This window comes from Typopeltis vanoorti, chromosome 19 (genome assembly GCF_054136105.1).
Source record: "Typopeltis vanoorti isolate ZY-2024b chromosome 19, IOZ_Tvanoo_1.0, whole genome shotgun sequence".
NCBI lineage: Eukaryota > Metazoa > Arthropoda > Arachnida > Uropygi > Thelyphonidae > Typopeltis > Typopeltis vanoorti.
Genome location: NC_143567.1, coordinates 89,893,440 through 89,910,289, shown reverse-complemented (window position 1 = coordinate 89,910,289; position 16,850 = coordinate 89,893,440). Strand labels below are relative to the sequence as shown.

General features: G+C 34.4%; 1 protein-coding gene across 1 annotated transcript in view; it reads right to left on the bottom strand.

The window, feature by feature from the left end:
• LOC150096325 (phosphatidate cytidylyltransferase, photoreceptor-specific-like) overlaps positions 1 to 16,850 on the bottom strand; it is a 167,861-nt gene that overhangs the window by 133,649 nt on the left and 17,362 nt on the right. Inside the window, exon 4 of the mRNA XM_090409237.1 lies at positions 7,973 to 8,069. Within this exon, the coding sequence (XP_090265363.1) occupies positions 7,973 to 8,069 (97 nt within the window). The remainder of the gene's footprint in view (positions 1 to 7,972; positions 8,070 to 16,850) is intronic.

Here is a 16,850-nt window from a genome sequence, read left to right as displayed (position 1 = left end):
TGTATTAATAAAATTGTATTTCTATTATAAAATGCTGGCGAAACTGGTAGGTTTGAATAAATGTTTTTATTGTAAACTGGTCTGTATTAATTAAATTGTATTTCTAAAATTAACAGGAACTAGTATTAACAAACTTAATTGTAAAAGACTATCATAGTTAACCAGTTCATAGTACGGAAATGAATTTTAATCACCTAGTATGAGACTCACCACTCCACTTGTTGGAGGCATGAGAAAGTTCCATGTATGATCTCTAGAGAAGGAATTCTGAACTATGTTAAAAAATAAATGAAAATACAAAAAAAAAAAAAATTAAATTAATGAAAACAAAAAAAAAACCTAGCCCACCCATGGCACATTTACCAAAAAACTTTCATGGATGAGAGCCACAAAAAAACAAAAAAGTATCTTTTGGCATGTGTAGCTTCCTTTAAACAGAAAAAGATGAACCTCTTAAAATACACGTGATTAATGTGTCTAAGAAGGGTTGACAGTTATTTGCTTCTTTTCTATTGTGAAATTTAAATGTGTTGGACATTTAAATGCATTAAAAATGAATATAATGTATCTGAACCATGCAGATGGCAATGGCAAGCTTGTCTGCACTGTAGACTAAAGATTTGAGTGTAGTTGCACAGTTTACTCACTAAATGGTCTTTTTTGAATATTTGTCAAAGAAGTAAAGAGATGGAGGAACCCATTGCAGCTGCATTTAGTTGTTTGTAATTTTTTTCTTTCCATGAGAAAAAACTTGCATATACTATGAATCTGAATAATTCAAATATGTCTGAAGAAAAGTCAGACATCATTAAATCATGAATCTCTTACTAGTGCATTAGTAAACACAGAAGTAATATCAAAACTTACCATGATATTTGAAAATTTTAAAGATGTGGTTTTATTAATAACAATGTGAAATGAATGTAATCTTCTGTAAAGGAGAGGAAGTTACCTGTTGGGAGGGGGGAGAATAACTTTGCTAACTGCTTGACAAGTATGTAAGTGGGATTGCTTATATACAGTAGACACATTTTAAAGCAAACTATTCTTTGTCCCCTAAGGACCAAAGAAATAGTCTGTTCCAGTGCAAGGCTGGCAATAGTAAATTTGGGGGGGGGGGGAATTATCCCCCACAACACTCCCATGAAATAAAGCAAATGGCATGAAACAGGACAGAAGCAATGGCAAGAAATCATAGATTGATGACAGAACAACATTTATGTATGGAACCTCAGAAAGGAAATAGTAAGAAACAGAACAAAGAAATTTGCAGGAAATAATGACAGAAATCGACTGATTGTGAAATTTGATTGTAGACAGGGAGTTGAAGTTTAGAAGGCTATTGCAAAGGTAACCAAAACAGTACATCAGATTACGTGGGTGTTGTAGATCACAATAACAAGCAGAGATAGAGAGGTTACTCTTCCCCTATATAAGACCACATCTGAATTCTTGCACACAGATCTGGACTCCCAGATTTTGTGGTGATGAAGTTGTGGAAAGGATCTAGAAGCGAGTGACAAAGATTGTGGTATGTCTGTAGAATGCTCCCTATGAGAGTAGATTGACAGTCTGTAGGCTTTAAAAATTAGTTGATATGTGAAAAAGAGGAGACATGATAAAAGCATTTAAATTATTATAGGAGTTTTATAGGATTGACAATGAAGACTTTTTTTCAATGCATGGCATGAAAGGAGAAAACAAGGAATCACCAGTGGAAGTTGCGTAAGAGTGCAGTTAGCAAGGGAATTAGGACTAGATTTTTTTGCTTGGAATGTAGTGAATGGGTGGAATGGGTTGCCAGAATTATGGGTGCTTCATCAGTGAATGAGTGTAAGGAGAAGTATGATAGATATTGTGTGAATGATGGCTAGCATGGAAATAAATGGATCTACCACAATGAGTCTCTTGACTCCATGAAGATACCTGTATAATAATAATAAATCATAGGAAATTGTACACTGATGACAGAACACAGAGAACTGTTTACATATAAAGCACACACAAAAAAGGACAAATACAAACAATAATCAAAGACATAATATAAGAGAGAATAGACTAGCAGAACATGAAATTAGAAAAACAAAAATCTAGAGTTAATGTTTAAATACTTTCAAACTATTACCTTAAATTAATGTCAACTACCTGAACAAACCTTCATAATAAGTTAAATATGTGCAGTCTATATCAGTAAAATAACCTGAAAAAATCAGCAATCCATCAAAACTTATAATTTGTCACCTCCAGTTACAAAGACTGACTGAGTGACTAATGTGGGTTGACTAATCAAGGTTAAGGAAGAGGGGAAAAACTGATTAGCATGGCTGGTGTAAACAAGACGGCTTCTTCACTGGACAGAGACCCAATGATGAACAGCTGACACTGATATTCTCTTAGTACTGTAAATCAAAGAAATATGGCACAATATATGGTAATGCTTTCATTCGAAGTTTGATTAAATGTTATGAAGTTTATAATAAATTTAGTTTAATCCTTGATCCAAGTGTGAGCAAACAAAGTTTGCGCCTGAAAATATCTTCAGGACTGGGGTAAGGTAGTACAACACCGGGCAACTCGTAGCAAAGGTGGATCAAGCTAACATCACTCCTATCTCAGTATCTCCCATAATGCAAAGCACATCTCCTAGTGGATATGTATAATGTTATGCATTAAGGGAAGGGCCACTACCCAGACGAGTTTCGACCTTTATTGAGGTCTCTTCAGTGGGAGCCAGGCCCAGAAGTAGAGATACCAGGCAGAAGCAATGACGAGGTCATCTTTACCTATAGGAGTTGCCAAAAGGTGTGCTGCCACCTTTTTATTAAATTACTCTGGATTTAGAGAAAGATGTTGAAAGTTTATTTTTCACTTGGTTAGACTATAATAAATTTAGTTTAATCCTTTATCCAAGTGTGAGCAAAAAAAGTTTGCACCTGAAAATATCTTCAGGACTGGGGTAAGGTAGTACAACACCTTTGATACGAGTTGCCCGGTGTTGTACTACCTTACCCCAGTCCTGAAGATATTTTCAGGTGCAAACTTTGTTTGCTTACACTTGGATAAAGGATTACACTAAATTTATTATAGTCTAACCAAGTAAAAAAATAAAAACTTTCAACGTTATGAAGTTTGTGTGTGTACCTCTCCATTTGTATATGAAAGATCCTTTATCCATAATATAAAAAACAATTCTGATTCAGAATTCATTGGAATTTTTGATTTTAATGATATAGTCTTTACATATTTAGTTCATTATGATGGTTTCTGGCAAATGACTAAGGTAATATAATATTTCAAAATTTAAGCATTAATTCTACATTCTCATTTTTATAATTTCATATTCTTCTACTTCTTTCTTATATGCCTCCCATTATTGTTTGCAGCTATACTTTTTCATGCTATTGTTTTGTGTTCTTTATGTCTAGTTCCTGCTAATCGGGAATTATAATTTCCTTTATTGAATAATTCTTAAGTAATTTGCTAGGAAATTCAGTTCAGTATTATGAATGTGAAATTAAATGTGCTCAAAATAGCAGGAAAGTATCTTAGTATCTTGCCTAATTCTCATTGGTTTTATGGGAATTAAGCAAGGACTTTTCCACAGTTCCTCATAGCATATCATTTCATTACAGTGGTGTTACTACAGTGCACGTCTATTGATCATCTATAACATGTGGGGAAAGATGATGATTTGTGAATTTTTAGAGTTCTATAAATCTTGGGTGATCTAACATGAAAAGGTTCATCATCATCAATTTTATGATATGTACCCTCACAAGGGATGTACATGTCACTGTATTATGACACTGCTACGAGGGTGGTCTGAAAAGTTCTCAGCCTAACAATGAAAAAAAAATTTATAATTTCAAAATTATTTTTCAACATAATCTCCCTTAAGACTAATACATTGATGGAAGTTTTTTCACTTGGCTATGCTACCAATTATATATTTGGTTTAATCCTTTATCCAAGTATAAGTAAACAAAGTTTGCGCCTGAAGTATTTTCAGGACTAGGGCAACTCGTGGTAAAGGTGGTATAAGTTCTCATCACTTGCCTTAGTATCTCCCATAATGCAAAGCACATATCCTTGCAGACATGTATAATACTATGCATTAAGGGAAGGGCCATAATGCAAAGCACATATGTAAGGATATGTGTTTGCATTATGGGAGATACTAAGGCAAGTGATGAGAACTTATACCACCTTTACCATGAGTTGCCCTAGTCCTGAAAATACTTCAAGTACAAACTTTGTTTGCTTACACTTGGATAAAGGATTAAACTAAATATATAATTAAGACTAATACATTTATTCCAGTGATGCTTCAGTGCCATTATCCTGTTCCTCTAGGTTCTCAATAAGATCTGCAAAATACCCCTCTACAGCTGCAATCACCTCTTGATTCAAAGAAAAACGCTGACCGGTGAGGAAGAGTTTTAGTTTTGGGAAGAGATAGAAGTAAGAGGGAGTCAAATCTGGGGAATAGGGTGAATGTTCCAACAATTCATAGTGCAGATTCCTTAATTTTCCCATTGCTAAAACACCTTTGTGGGCAGGTGCATTGTCCTGATGAAAGATGATTTTTTTTTTCTGCAAACCGGTCTTTTTTTTATGAATTTTCTCATCTAGTCTGGTTAAAAGATCGGAATAATATTCTCTAGTTATTGTTTTACCCTTTTCAAGATAATTAATGACTTTAGCATCCCAAAACACTGATGCAAGACCTTCCCTGCTGATGGAACCGAATGTCTTCTTTGGCGCTGAACAACCGGCTTCTGTCCACTGTTTTGACTGCTTTGGATTCTGGTGTGTAATCGTGAATCCAAGTCTCATCCATAGTAATAAATCAACACACAAAATCAGTTTTATTCTTGTTAAAACACTCCAAGCACTGTTCAGAGATTTTAACGTGAGTGCATTTTTGATCTGCTGTGAGCAAGCGTGGCACAGCAGATCAAAGAATTACATATTAAAAAGCATTAAGAATTACAAGAATTACATATGAAAAAGCTTTGCTTTTTCATATGTAATTCTTCATGCAAAATATATCCTACACGTTCTTTTGAAATGCCTATAGTCTCAGAATTTCGTGCACTTTGACTCACCTGGTCATCCAATACCATATTGTTCATTTGAGCAATGATTTCTAGTGTTGTTACAATTTTTGGACATCCTTCACATTGATCATCTTCAAGGCTAGTACGGTCACGTTTAAACTTGGAAGCTCATTTCTTAATTGTCAAAAATGAAGGAGAAGAGTGCCCATAAACTTTTATGAACTTCGAATGAATTTATTTTGGCATTAAACCTTCTTTTACAAAGAATTTTATAACTGCACGATATTTAATTTTATCCATTTCAAGGGATGCAGACAACACTTTTGCTTCAGACAGCTGTATAAAACAAACTACTTGATAGAATGACTTGCAATTTCACATGGATGCTTATGACAGATGTACCAACTTAGAAAAAAAAAAAAAAAAAACTTGTCGATAGTGTTGCCCTCTATGGTCGAGGCCAAGAACATTTCAGACCACCCTCGTACATGTTATGTTTACATTATTACTAATCTCTGCTTATCAGCACTCCAATATTGTCATACCTAATATTTCAGTCTTCTAGAGCAGCGCTTCCCAAACTGTGGGCCGCGGCCCCATTGGGGCCGTTAGTTTTGTTGAGGGGGCCATGAAATAATTAAAACAAATTAAAAATGTTTTAAGACTAAGTGTGCCATGTCAAATGTGTATGTAAAATGCTAAAAATGTAATATTTGCATTTGATTTTTGCAATATTCGCTGTGTTGTTTTGTATTGAATATAAATACAATAAATATTATAATAATATATGTCTGTATTACGATTTTTTTTTTTCGATGGGGGCCGTGAAATATTTTAATTTTTCCAAGGGGGCCTTTACATACATAAGTTTGGGAAGCACTGTTCTAGAGCACTTCTGCATGAATCAATCTACCTACATCTCGGTGTAGATAGATTGATTCATGCAGGTCATAGCAGAAAATATGACCAAAACTCTGGTCATTTATTCTGCTATCTTGGCATCAAACACCTGTTTTGCTAACATTTTCCTCTCCCATTTTGTCCAAGTGACCATGAAAGGTTTTTGGCTGGTTCATGATTTCGTTTGACAAGATGCAACTTTTTAATAAAAAAAAATGCTTTACTGTATCAAACAATATCAGATTATGGATAAAGATCCTACTATATTAGTGAGATCTTTAGGTCGCATAAGTGAGTTTCCTTTAGCATTGTGCCTATCATGCGTGATGATTACTTTTCAGTATGTTTGTTATGATGGTGTTTGTTATAATGAAAATAGACAGTATTTCTTTCTGTGGAAGATCGTTAAACACCCTAGATTTGGTCAGGATGTCTATTACATCTAAATGAATACATGGCTATTGTAGGAGATATATTATATATCACCTCTGACATTCATCATAATTTCTAATTTAGGTATTGTCCGGGTACAGCAGCAAAATTATGACCTCAAATGAGAGCGATGACAGTTTCTTGTCATCGCCCCATATTAGAGGTGTGGTGATAATTTTGCAATAATGTGATTCTAACAAAGTTGCAGTCTTATTTCTTTCTTGTGGTGTTAGTGCATTGTATGCTATAATAAGTTTAGTTTAATCCTTTATCCAAGTGTGAGAAAACAAAGTTGTGCCTGAAACTATCTTCAGGACTGGGGTAAGGTAGTAACCTGGGGTAAGGTAGTACTCCACGTTGCAAAAGTGGAGAGCTTTCTCCACCTTTGCAACGAGTTGCCCGGAGTTGTACTACCTTACCCCAGTCCTGAAGATACTTTCAGGCGCAAACTTTGTTTGCTCACACTTGGATAAAGGATTAAACTAAACTTATTATAGTCTAATCAAGTGAAAAATAAACTCTCAACATCTTTCTCTGAATCCAGAGTAATTTAATAATAAGATTGTACACCCTTTGGCAACTCCTATAGGTTGGGATGACCTCTCATTGCTTCTGCCTTGGTGTCTCCACTACTGGGCCTGGCTCCCACTGACAAGACCTCAATAAAGGTCAAAACCGGTATGGGTAGTGGCCCTTGCCTTAATGCATAGCATTACACATATCTGCAACGAGATGTGCTTTGCATTATGGGAGATATGGGAGATACTGAGATAGGAGTGATGAGAGCTTTCTCCACCTTTGCAACGAGTTGCCCAGTATTTTGTACTACCTTACCCCAGGTCCTGAAGATACTTTCAGGTGCAAACTTTGTTTGCTCACACTTGGATAAAGGATTAAACTAAACTTATTATAGTCTAACCAAGTGAAAAATAAACTCTCTGCATTGTATGCTGTTGAAGAATTTAATATTTTTCAAGTGACTGCTATTACATTTTTTTTTCTTTTTTCTGCAGTGTCAGACATGTGGATCAAGGACAGTACCAAATTAAAAATGGCAATTAGTTCTTAATGCAGGAAATGTTAAGAGATTTATTTGTTTTGGTACTCTCTGTGCAAGTAGCACTAATTTGCTCTCATAGGAGTGTTAACCTCCCTCATTTGTAGATTGGACTTAAATTACTTTGGAGTTTTACACAGGTAAGAATTGTATTAGTGTCTCAGCATCTTTCTACCTGTTGAGTTGCTGTGCCAATTCTACTTAATCAATTGTTGTGCATTGCATGCATTGTCATCCCCATGGAGTATTATCAGCAAGTTAATAAATATCTTACTTCTTTCTTATGGTGTTGTTTAATATTATAAAGCATAAGATGAATGATTAAAGACATTAATCCTATTTATACAAACTAGTTAGTCTATCAACTGTGATACACACTTTTTCTTTATTGGTAATAAGATAAAATTCATAAAATTTAATATGAAATTTTTAAACATTTCCAGTCAAATGTTTAAAATAGAATTGAACAAATACAAATACCATCTAAATTTGTTCGAAAAATATATGGAATAAATTCACTTACTGTGAACATTAATGCCACAGGTCCTAGCCATATCAGAAAAGCAAAGCCAAATATCATCAACCAAGTAAATATTCCTCGCACCACCCAATTACGCCATCTATACAGAAAAAATGGATAGAAAAATATTCTTAAAGATTAACAGTTGATACATCGAAAATATCACATCACAATAGGAAAAAACTGACAGTCAAATCTATCTGATTTTCTCTTTCTGAATTATCAACCATTTAATGTCCAGTCAAAAGTGAATACTAAAATAACAAAAAGTTTTTAATCTATAAGCAATTTAAATGTTAGCTATAGATATAAAACAATCAACATGCATAATTATATAATGAAAGGGAAAGAGTTAAAGCTGTATTTCAGTTTGAGCACATTACCAGCTGTTGTTTTTTTTTTTTCTTTTTCGCTACAGTAACAGAGATTGAATAATCTACATTACTCTCCAGTCCATTTACTATAGGAGTAATTATTCCTATGGAATAATTTACTCCATTTACTCCTAGAGTAAACATAGGAGTAAATGGAGGAAAACATACTTTCCTACTGAGCAGAATGTTTTGCTATGTTTTAGGTTTCATATATATATATATATATATATATATATAGTATGTATTATTGTAGATAAACACCATGGCAGATATCAAATGCTTTTTACAATTAAGAAAGATTAATAATTCCTGAGTGAGTTCATGAATGAAAAAAAACAGAAAATATTTAAAAGAACTGTTCTAGTAAGCTCAGTTGTGATCATAAAGATCCTCTATTAAGACTAAGTCCTTATTTGAGAAAAACAAATTGTTAGCTGCATATGAGAAGTATATATATATATATATATATATATATAAAAATACAGTGGTACCTCGACTTACGAACTTAATTCGTTCCTGAGTGCGGTTCGTATCTCTAAACCCAATTTTCCATTATATCTTATGGGAAATCAATTAATCCGTTCCCAGATTCAAAAGTTTTTTAAAAAAATCCAAAAAACTAAAAAAAACTATTCTCAACTAAATGAAGAAAAATGCTAAGAAATGGAGGAATGAAGAGGAGCATATTTACACTATAAATATACATTTTGTGTACCATTACATATTAATTTTTATTTATGAAATCTTTGGTTTTACATGATTAGTATGAAAATCATCTTCCATTAAATTGTAAAAAAAAATATATTTTTTTTTTTTACATGACATGATAGATGCTCCTTTGGTCACATCCAGTTCATTATAAAAATCTGCTTTCTTGACAATTGCAGCTGAGGTATTTGGACAAGTCAAACTGCTTGCACAAATCACTTTGTCTGGCTCCTTTCTCATATTTTTCTACAATCTCTTAATTCTATTGTGTTGAATTATGTTGAAAATAATACGCTGATAAGTGAAATGATGCTTATCTGGTAGATTATTCAGAAAATAAACGTGAAGCTACAATAAAAGATGTCACTTATAAAAAGAAATACTACTACAGTACACATAATAAATACAAACCTAAAAAAATCTTCACGAAGTGTATTGTTTGTTTACACGAATACCGAAATAGATACACAAAAAAGCAAATATGTGCAGAGTTCTTTGTATTTCAGATAAATACAAAGATGTAGTAACAACAATCGTTACACTAGAGACGGTTCAGCGCACGCTCTGCTAAATGTGCATACACATATATGCTGGTGCTGTACTCTGCATTAAGCCTGTTTCTAGTACTAGGGTAAAAAGTTAAAAAAACAGGTATAATGTAAAACAGGCTTTAGTTTATTTGAAAAGAAAAGCATCACAGTCCATATCTCGAGTTTAGGTTCATATCTAGAGGTCAAAATGGGATATGAAAACAGTTCGTATCTCGAAAAGTTTGTATGTCAAGCGGTATGTAAGTCGAGGTACCACTGTGTGTGTGTGTGTGTGTGTAAAGAAATCAGCGAGCAATCTCAAACAAATGAAATATGCAAATACTCTGCAGAACTGGAGAAGAGTCAAGTGTTCTTCTGTTTGCAAAAACTCCGTGCTATCACAGTTGCTCTTCTAAATTAGTGAATGAGCTACTTTGAGCATTTACCATGTTTTCAACAAATGGTAAACAAGACTAAAAATTTGCTTAATATTCAGTGGTGAATGTCAACTTAGCTGAACAATAATTTCAGAAATGATTTTGAAGTATGGAAAATCCTTACTTTTTTTTTTCCAATTAAAGAAACATTCAAGAAATCAAGAACAATCTTCCACGTCATAATGTGAGCGAGCAGCGCCACTTAATAGACCCTATTACTTTTCTACATCAACAACAATAAACTTGCAGCTCTGGGGAATTCTTCCATAAATAAATATTCTTAGTACTACAATGAATTCATTTTCAGTAGGATGGTACACCTCATTTATCCTGGCAGTTCAGAAACACCTCTAAAACATTTCAGTGAAGATGGATTGGCAGAGGAGACAGAATCCCTTATTGGCTAGCACATAGCCATGCCATAACCTTTCAAATCCCACCATGGCATTAATGTTCTTGAATTTCTTTAAATGGAGATCAATTTTGTCACCCTGTGTGAAAACACCACCTTGTTTAATGGAAGCTTAAAGTAGCTTGAGAAAAATTCTGTTTGGTTTCTAGAGTGGAGTGGAGTTTCCAGATAACAAATCCTTTGCCCACCTACAGTAATACTAACGTACTATATATATATATATATACACACCTTTCATAGTTTGGATTCACATTAATAATGCACAAGAAGTTGCAAAACTTCTAACACAATAGTACTGTGTGTGGACGAATGATTAAAGAGAAAGAAGGAACCTGTTGATGTGTTTCTTGAACAATTGGAGATCATTATCTGTGGGTGATATTGTAATGGTACCATATGGATGCGAGAGAAGTGGAAGCATAGAAGTTGTAAACCTACAGTACCATGGGTGGGCTAAGGATAAGTTAATCCAGAAACAATTCTCTTGGGACCAAACATGAAACTCTTTTCAAGCCTTCCATAAAACAGGATGAAAGTATTACATTGGATAATGAAATTCATCTTCCGCCTAAAGATATTCACAAACATCCTTGCACTGGGATTGGGCATGCCCACAAAGGTTATGATCACTTGCACTATATCAACATGGGAACAATTACTTGAAGCAGACTGGCCTGAAGTAGTTGTTTCCAATAAGCTGACTGGAATATGTGTCCCTGGAGAATTAAAATCATCTACTATCTAGCAGTGTAGATGGCATTTCCTGTATGGAAAATTATGCATATCAGTACTTCATGGTAAAAATAGCAGAGGAACAAAATAAAAGAAACAAGCTACTAATATTTCTCTGGATTTTCAACCAGCATTTTTCAGAACACAAAATACAACTCGATATTAAAAAACTCAACTAAGTAGATGCAGAAACAATTCAATTATATGGAACAAGAAAATGATGCCCTATTTTGGTACCCTGTAAGTGCTAGATAAAATGAAGTTAATTCAGCGAAGTTGGGTAGATGCCATCTTTGAATGATTACCTCTTAGATGGTCTTTGGCAAATCAATGAAATCATACTTGCTGAGATTTAGATTTGAGTAGTCTTCTCATAGCTGATATTAATTGTAAAAAAAAAAGTCTCTCATACTTGTAATAATTCCTATTCAGGAGGATTTTCTTCTATTTAATAAGGTATACAGAATATTGTCAGCCACAACTAACTTGCAATAATGAAGCTAGTTTTTATGTTCTTTAAGGCAGATAGATGTTCACAGTTCTATTGATCTGTCTGAAGTACACTAAGTTGCAGGCACATGAAACTTGATACACACCAGGATGCAAAAGTGGATGATGATGGTCCTCTGGATAATGGATGAAAGATGCTAGTTGGATGTGAATAATAATAATAATAATAATAATAATAATAGGACTTTTGTTGGAGTGATATTAGACAGTTTATTCAGGAGTGGAGTCCATGGCATACCACAACACTCTATACTTGGGCCACAACTATTTGTATATTAATGATATACGAAAAATCTGAAGGGAAATATCATTTGCTAATGATGCAAAATGGGATAGAGCAATAATCAGAGACATTAAAATCTCTATTGATTATTGCTCTGCAATTGCTCTATAGGATGATTTAAACAGATTGACAGTATGGGCAAAGGAGAATGGATATCATTTAATGGCAAAATGTAACATGCATTTTGGGGTGAAAATATTACCAGCTGTGTACAACAATGATCAAAATGTTCTCAGGAAATTGACAAAGCCAGGAATTGGGAGTTTTGGTAGATAGAGAATTGAAATTAGCAGGCATATTGCAAAAGTGTTAAAACCGCTTGCTGGATTACTTGGTTTGTGTCAAAGGCTTAATGGAGTGAAACAGCACTGAGAAAAGATTTTAATTCTTCCAATATTTCATTTCAGTTACTGAGACATCATCATCATAGAGTACAATATGAGACTTGCAACACACACACACAAAGGTAACATGAAACTAAGTGAAACAAATGGATGAAAGACTAGACCTAACTGGGTGGAGTGCCCTCTGTGGGCACCTGCTCACGGCCTAGGATTTAAACTGGGATCTCAACGTATTAGAGTTCCCCATGGTTTGGGAGGTCTAATGCAACCATATTTATTTAAATTAGGCTGATTTCTGACAGCAGCTGCAGATTCAAAAACAGTCTTTCTCATCTAAATTTACTGAGATGGAGCATGGTGGTTTTTCTAATTGATTCTATGAACTATATCTAAGGCATGGTACACTAGATCAGATTGACCATAATCATGACTGCAAATGTATTTTTTGTATTCTACCATTCATGCAGATGTTGGCTGATCTTCCTATCTCTCCACAGTACTTGCAAGAACAGGGCTCTTTATATACTCCAGGCACAAAGAGAGAGGAGGGAGATGATCTTTAGTAGAATGAATAAGGGTAACAAACTTTCATTGGGGCTTGAAAACTGTGCAGGGATTGTATTTCTTTAAGACTGGTTTGTTGTTTTTTTTCTTTTTTCCTGAAGTGCCTCTAATATGGGGAATCATGATTGCATTACTAAAATTTTTCTGAAGAGAAGGTTAAGGATCGGGGGGAAGGATTGATTATTTTTTTGATAATGTGAGAACTGAAGCCATTAGATAAGAAGGTATGGTGTATATATGACTGATTTTGAAAGTGTTTCCACTTGGTTATACTATAAATTAAAGATACCAAGAAATTAGTTCTGCTGGAAGAAAGGACATTGAAACAAAGGTTACAGGCACTATTCATTAGCATTTTGATGCTGCCATATTGTTGAGAGTGTGTGTGTGTTGTGCTTTATTAATGTGTATGTTGTATTTTATTGGGTGTGTGTGTGTGTGGGTGGAGGGGTAATGGGAAAGTATGTGAATGTATCTGCTGGTGTGCATGGACTTCCTGTATACTGTAGAGGATATGTTACCATTGGGTAGGGATGTTAACAAGGTGTCTAGAAAGGCCAAACTATTATTAGTTTCTTTTTCAGTCATAAACTGGATTCTAGGGTGAAGACAATTGATGTGAGAGAGGAAAGAGTAATGCTGGGACATGAGGCCAAATGAAGAACACATCATCCACATATCTTAACCAGATAGAAGGTTTGAAAAGGGCCAAGTCAAGAGATTGTTTTACAAAATATTCTATAAAAAATTGGCAAAGAGAAGGTGAGAACCCATAGAGATACCCCTGTACCTGTTTATAAATTTTGTGCTTCCAAGAGAAATATCCAGAGCAGATAGAGAGGAAAACAGATCAACAATATCAGGAGGAAAAAAAAAATTTCTTTATAAGTGATAAGGTGTCATTTAAGGGAATATTGTTGTCAAGCTATCAGAAATATCTGCATGATTTAATGTTAAATTCTCACTAGAAGTTTTAAAATAGATAGTTTTTTTTATATAGCAAGTGGTATGAGAGTAAGGCTGGTGTGTGTGTGGGGGGGGGAGTTGCTAATTGTTTTGCTGATTTATAGCATGGAGAATCTGTAGTATCTACTATAGATCTTAGGGAGGGTTTTGTATTTATTTTTTTTTTTTGTGATTTCAAGAGGCCAGGAAGAAACTTTATTGGACAGACTTTTCAATTTTTTGATCTGAGATTTGGTGGGATCATAATCAAAAGGTCAGTAGGTGGAGTTGTCTCTGAGAATGATATCCATTTTTCTATTATATTAGGTATTAAGAATAACAATAACACTCCCCTTATCAGTGCTCTCGTAATGACTGTACTGCTATCCCTGCATAGTGATATTTCCAATATTTCCAAGCATAGTGATATTTCCAATATTTAGCCTCAGTGACCAAGGCAAAATACTGGAAGCATTAAATAATATTTTTAATAGTTTCAGAGCACTGTTTCACTACATTAAGCCACTAACATGAGTTTCCTCCCAGCACTTATGAGCTCAAAGCAGAGTATTATAGACGTTACATGAATATTGGATAGTGCAAGTTTAATTTGGATAACGAGGCTTGAAGACTTGCATCAGATTTATAACATTCTCCATTTGTGATAATGAAAGTGATTCAATTTCACATTTAATACTCCTTAACAATTCCTTACAGGTTATAAAGTTTGACCAGGTAATTTCAAATCAAACCACTTATGTGTATGGCATGCTCTCCTAGTTATCAGGTCATCCCAAAACTAATGTTGTTTATAATACTGTACTTGTTCAAACATGTCTCAGCTTGCCTAAACATGAAATTTTAAAGCTTTATAAGTACCATTAAGCTGAGGCGCTCATTCTAAGGGATTCCACCTTGCAAAAACATCATACATAAGTTATTGTTTAAATAACTATTTATTACTATGAAGGTCAATGAAGAGCACACTATGCTTGATGAGTTAAAAAAAAAAAAAAAAAAAGAAGAAGGCACAATGCTGCTAACACTGCAAAAAAATGTGCAGGAAGTGTATGGAGAATGTTTTGAATGTGCAAAAGTGTAAGCGATGGTTCCAAAAATTTCAACAAGGTGTCTTTCAAGCTAAAGTCTCCTTGTAGAAATATAGAAATACTTGAAATATCACTATCTAAAGTTCCACTTGTCAAAATTATTGAGAGAGACATGGCACTCAAGGTGCTCTGTCTCTCTCTCGATAATGATATACCGCAAGCCACTATTTCAAGAAATACCAATGTAACTGTTGAAGATTTAGCAAAAGATCTTAATTCATCATCATTGACCATCAATCACCATTTGCACGAACTTGGAATAGTGTCTAAGCTCAGCAAGTGGCTTCCTCATGAACAATAATCGAAGAGAGAGCACATCAACATCTGCACAACTCTTCATTCTCAAGAGGTGCAATCTCTGTTTTTGAGTTATGTAGCCACTGGTGATGAAAATTGGATACTTTACAAGAATGTTAAATGCCAAACAAAGTAGGTACATTCAGGGGAACAGGCTAAACCTCAGCCAAAACAAGACCTTCACCATCAGAAGGTTTTGTTAAGCATTTGGTGGGATGTGGCTGGTATTATACACTTTGAACTCTTGTCACAAAACCAAACAATCACAATTGAAGTATACTGTGAACAACTTGATCAATTGAATGAAAAAAATCAAAGAACTTATGTGTTCTCTGGTCAGTCGAAAGGGTGCGTTTTTCACCATGATAATGCATGCCCTCACAGTGCAAGATTGAGGGACTTAGCTTGGAAAAGCTTCCACATCCTCTTTATTTTCCTGATCTTACAACTTCAGATTACCACTTATTTTAAAGTTTACAATATTTCATTATCATCAAATTCCTGACATATACCCTCAAGGGGTGTACAGGATATGATAGTACTACATGAAAAATTTACATCATTACTAACTTCCTATCTACAATTTTCCTCCAAATCAGTCTGTTACTTGTCAAGACTCCAACATTATCAGATCTCATATTTCTATCGTCTAAGGCACTTTGTACCATATCAATCCACCTATATCTTGGTCTTCCTCTGGGTTGTTTTCCTGCCAACCTGGCAGAGAGCACTTGTTTTGCTAATCTTTCCTTGCCCATTCTGTTTAAGTGCCCATACCACCTGAGACTATTCTGCTAACGCATTCCTGGATGCTGACAATGTCAAGTTCTTTCCTAATATCCTCGTTTTTAATATGATAATGCCATTGATGACATTTGTTCACGCCTCTGATCTTTCTCGGGACTCTCATATCTGCAGTCTCTAATCTTTGGTCAAGTGTTTCACTTCTGACCCAGCTCTCAAGATTCATAAGTTAAACTGGTTTGAACACTGACTTGTATACAGCTAATTTAGTGTTCCGAGTAATTTCTTTCTTATACCATATGAATTTATTCAATTGACTTCCTACAATACCAGCTTTGTTGATTCTGTTGCCTATTTCCATATTTAATTTACCATCTTCACTAAAAATCGTGCCTAAGTAGCTGAAATATTTTACTTGTTCAACAGGTCACAACACAGTTGACATTTTCAACAATTCTACCTATTTTCATTGTCTTTGTCTTTTTAATGCTGACCTTCATACCATATCTATTACAACAGTTATTCAATTTAGTCAGGGAACCTTGCAAACTTGTAGTGGATTTATTTATAAGTATAACATCGTCTGAAAGCAAAGAGCTGACATTAACATCTCCATGTACATCCTTGTCTCACACCAGATTTAACATTAAACCATCTTGCTGTACTTCCTTCAATTCTAACTGATGACTTACAACTCAAATAAAGACTAAGTATTGCTTGATATAATGCCCCATTGACACCATATAATTGTAGTGTATTGAATAGCTTCTTTCTAGGCACCTTGTCATATGCCTTTTCCAGATCGACAAAATTTAAATACAGATCTCTGTTATATTCCCATGCTTTCTCAACTATTTGTCGTAAAGTGAAGATCTGATCGTGACAGCCTCTA